The sequence below is a fragment of the Eimeria mitis genome, genomic scaffold, assembly GCF_000499745.2.
Source record: "Eimeria mitis Houghton genomic scaffold, Emh_scaff267, whole genome shotgun sequence".
Lineage (NCBI taxonomy): Eukaryota > Apicomplexa > Conoidasida > Eucoccidiorida > Eimeriidae > Eimeria > Eimeria mitis.
Genome location: NW_013571012.1, coordinates 1 through 4,239, shown reverse-complemented (window position 1 = coordinate 4,239; position 4,239 = coordinate 1). Strand labels below are relative to the sequence as shown.

The window sequence follows — 4,239 nt, the reverse complement described above, 5'->3', positions numbered from 1 at the left end:
TGGACCTCGCATCGACTACACCTAGTGTGTGCATGCAGGCAGGATGCGGGAGTGGGTGTTAGGTGGCTCACTGTTAGTGGATCCCTAGGCGGATCCCTGCAATTTATCCTATTTTTCTCCCTCGATGCCCCCGGAGGCTATTTACGTTGCCTCCTTACCTGGATCTTCTCCCTTACACACGACGCGCTAGGTCGCGGGAGGGCGCTGCCGACCAGCAGTACCTTGCCCAGTGGGGCTGGGCACCACCTTTGGGGCTTTGCTGGGGCTTTCTCGGGCGCCCAGTCGGCGGCGACCCGCGGCAGCGGGACGGGGCGGTCGCAACTGCATTGGTGCTGGATGACTTGCAATCAAGCATCCAGACACCTGAAAGCAGCCTTTTTCTCATTTTTTAGCCCAGCGGCAGCGCCGGGAGCGGCGTCAGGTGCCACTTCAGCTAGCCACCAGCTGTGGCCCTGGTCGGGCCCGCATCGCAGCAGTTTCGCTGCTTTCGTCCGGCCTTTCCTCTCTTTTCACTTTTCCTGTGCCTCTATTTGCCGTTTCTGTTGCAGGCCAGCTTATTCAGGCGGTGCCAAGGCACCATCGCCGCAGCGAGGCGGCCGCCGCATCATGACTCGCCGTTTGAGTCAGATGCGGCGACTGAAATGCTGATTCCCCTCAACTTTCTCTCTGCTTTGACATCTTTACATATTAGACCCCTTTTCACCAGTTTTCCCTTGTTTCATCGCAGGAACGGGCACCGGGGTGGAGAACAGCAGCGGCAGCAGCAGCGGCAGCAGCAGCGGCAGCAGCAGCAGCAACAGCAGCAATCCATCACGTTCAACATGACCATCTGCGCACGAGGACGTGCGCTTTTTGCTGATGGGGGGCCAGATGTAACATGAGTTAGCGCAGAGTTAGCTCAGGTGTAGTGCACTGGCACTACAATGTGCAGCCTTAGATGTCTCGTGGACAAAAACGAAAAGGAGTCTATAAAATTGTAAAAAGAATTAGAATTAAATTAACCGAATTGTAGAGCGAAAAATGGTATTGGAGGTGAGTCGACTTCTCATAGAGTCGGAGCCGTCATAGTATGCGGCCGGTGACAGTGCCGCGGCCCCTACGCCGGCATCCTCTTGCTGTTCTGGGATCTAACGACCGTTTGCCCCGCGAGGGGGCGGGGGCTCGGTCAGAGGTTTTGAACTCGGAAAATTCCATTTTTCCCCTAATATTTGTCCACGAAATCGTCGTTACTGCTACTTCCTACCTTTAGTAACGTAGATCCCATCCGTAATAGGCTCTGACGTGACGTAGGCAGGTTGCGCAAGCGGTGCAAAGGCCCGTCAGTGTATTACATTTGGGGGCCGTTCCGGGAGAGTGGAAAGGCTATCTTCCACCCAAATTCGCGGCGGAAGGCCTATCCCCTACCAGAAAAAACAATAATTTCATTGACGCACAAGGGCACTCGCACCCAAGGAGCGAGGGGACACGCGTGCGCAACCCCACAAAGGAGACACCAGGACTTCCGAAGCCGTCTAGCGAAAAAATGTCGGACGTAGAAACCCCATCTGTGGAGAGTGTGGGAACTCTACCCGAGGCACGGAAGACCAGACCCAGGCGGGATACCGAGCAAACGAAAAGAAGAAAAAGTGCAACCCAGACGGTGAACCAGGGGAAGGCCGAGGAAAGGGCAATTACTGATTGGGAAAAGCCGATGTTGGAGTTGATCAAAGAGATGAAAGAAGATAATCGAGTTAGAAACGAAGCGTTGGTGTTAATGCATCAGCAGGCGAACAATAGGGCCGAAGAATTATTGGAACTGCACCGCCAGACTAACAAGGGAGGAAAAGCGCATCCTGAAGGTCGAGGTAGCACTCCGAGGGATCACATCAGGCGGAAAGGAATCGCATCATCCGAGGAAGGAACCAATATGAGGTCATTTTTGGGAGTGGTCGAGCAGGAATTTAGGGAATCGGAGGTGCCCATGGAAGAATGGGGAGGTCTATTAGGGAAATATCTGACAGGCAAAGCTATGACGTTCTTGGCGTTCCTGAAACAGCCGGGAGTGTATATGACGGATTGGAAGGAAGTACGGGATAGGCTGTGTGAGAGATTCTGCTCGCTGTCACGTGAGAAGATGATTGATCTGCTAGCCGAAAATCAATGGACTGGGGATTACAGCGAGTATATCAACCGATTCACGAAGGTGGTGGCTCAAGGAGAACGCGTACCTGGAGAGGAACTGGTAACGTTGTTTTTTACTCTGCTACCATCTGATATAGGGGAGTTGATCTCTTGCGATGGGACCAAGACGTTTCACGACTGGCAGGAGGCCGCAACGGCTTTACGCAACTGGGCTATGCCGCTAGAGGCGTGGCGCGCAAGGAGGAACAGAGGTGTGAAGGAGTTCACGGCACGTGGGAAGCGACGACCAGGAGCAGACCTGATCTCGTTTGGGAGGACCGCACCAGCGATAGGAAAGGGTGGCCCTCCCGACAAAGGAGGGGTTAGCCGCTGTTACGAGTGCACGGGAAAGGGGCATTTCGGCAGGGACTGTCCCTTACGCAACGGAGTACAGAGACGGAGAGGGGAAATATGCACTAAATGCGGAGGGAAGGAACACTATGCACGAGAATGCGCCACGCCTCAGCGGACACAATCTGGACGAATAGACGGGTGGAACGCGACTACCCCACGTGCGGAAGTGGGAGCGGGAATCAAACGATTAAACGAAAAGGCCTAGGCGTACAGGGAGACGTGCGCACTAGGCCAAAGCAACCGATAGGTGACCCAAAGGACCAGGATGCGAGCGAGCCTGGAGCTACCAACGTCTCCCCCAGCTGGAGAAAGGACGAGACCGGGGCGAGGATGGAAGGCGAGAACAGCGGGAAGGGACGAGAGCGGAACCAAGTGCACCCGTGGAGGCCAGTAAGGCTAACGGACGGAAGAACCGAGGCAAACCCACGGAGGCACGCGATGTTAGTGGGAGACAGCACGGGAACGGACAACGGATGTGAAGTGAACGGAAGCGGAAGGGTGAAGACTAGCGGAACGGATACGGATACGCGTGAAGGAGAAAGCGAAAGGACGGCTGAAAGCGGAACCAAACACGATAACGGAACGGTACCCACGGAAGGGCCAGCGGAGAAAGAGACGACCAACCCAGGTAACGGGGGATGCGCGGAAGGGGAGCAGGTATTGCCTTGGTGGATGTGGTGGCAGGAAGGGGACGCAGATAAATGTACGCAGGAATACCTGGGACCTCTATGCGGAGTGGGCGAAACGGCGGTGCTAAAGCTTGAAATTACCGGACGAGGATACGAAGGGCTGCTCGATACGGGAGCCTCACGGAGCTTCATCCGTCCTGCAGTGGTGGAGCAACTGGGACTGAAGATGCAAACCTTGCGAGAGGCATTCTCCTTCACTGTAGCGAACGGTGCGATCATACATATCGATAAGGAAGTACCGAGATTGACTATGCTATGTGGAGGGGAGTGTTTCACAGGGAACTTCCTGGTAGGGCCCATACCGTTCCCTATCATATTGGGGATAGATTGGTTAGTGAACCACAAGGTCGCGTGGTATTTCCAGTCAGACAAGATTAGAACGTATGTCAATGGACGATGGTGTGACTTGCCGGTTTTGCGGAGGGGAGGAGCAACGTCGACGCAAGATAACACGACCCCCAAGGAACAGATAAAAACCGCAGCGGACCGCGCCTATGAGGAGTTGGCGGCACAAGTAGCCAAGATGTCGGTAGAAGAGGCTAAGGCGCTTCTACGCCCTCCGCCTAAACGATACAAGTCGAGACACAGAGCAGGAGAAAGGGTGCGAATCAAGGATATACTTCAGAAGGCAAGGGAGGATACTGCGAACTTGAAGGGGGCGCTTGAAGGCCTGCATCTCGTCGTCGCACTACCAGCTACGGAACCAGAGCGGGTTGTGCGCGTACCAACCGAGCGGCAAGGGCCTCTACTGTATGCACTGGTGGAATACGCGAAGTCTCTTCCCAATCGACAGGCTCAAACGCTCAATGGGCCTGAGGAGTCCGCAGACACAACGCAGACGGAAGACGACGAATCGCCCTGGCCCAGGGCACAGCTATCCTTTACCGAATTCGATGCGTGGATAACGGGTCCGGAGGCAGCCCAAGTACCGGAGCAGATCCTAACGGTGTTGAGGCAACACAGATCTAGTGAATACTCCCTACAATCACGGCAGCAATGCCGTGCTCGTTGTGAAGTGAGTGAGATTTGTATGAAT

General features: G+C 54.9%; 2 protein-coding genes across 2 annotated transcripts in view; both read left to right on the top strand.

Moving 5' to 3' along the window:
- EMH_0006100 (uncharacterized protein) overlaps positions 1-881 on the top strand; it is a gene marked incomplete at both ends in the record, with an annotated part of 6,221 nt that extends 5,340 nt beyond the window's left edge. Inside the window, 2 exons of the mRNA XM_013497433.1 lie at positions 549-622; positions 728-881. Coding sequence (XP_013352887.1) covers positions 549-622; positions 728-881 — 228 coding nt within the window. The remainder of the gene's footprint in view (positions 1-548; positions 623-727) is intronic.
- A 641-nt stretch (positions 882-1,522) lies between these two features.
- EMH_0006090 (uncharacterized protein) lies at positions 1,523-4,222 on the top strand (the record flags this gene model as incomplete). The annotated part of the gene is made up of 3 exons (XM_013497432.1): positions 1,523-2,492; positions 2,627-4,111; positions 4,167-4,222. 3 exons carry the CDS (start codon positions 1,523-1,525, stop codon positions 4,220-4,222), a joined length of 2,511 nt encoding a protein of 836 aa, XP_013352886.1.
- Between the last annotated feature and the right edge of the window lie 17 nt (positions 4,223-4,239).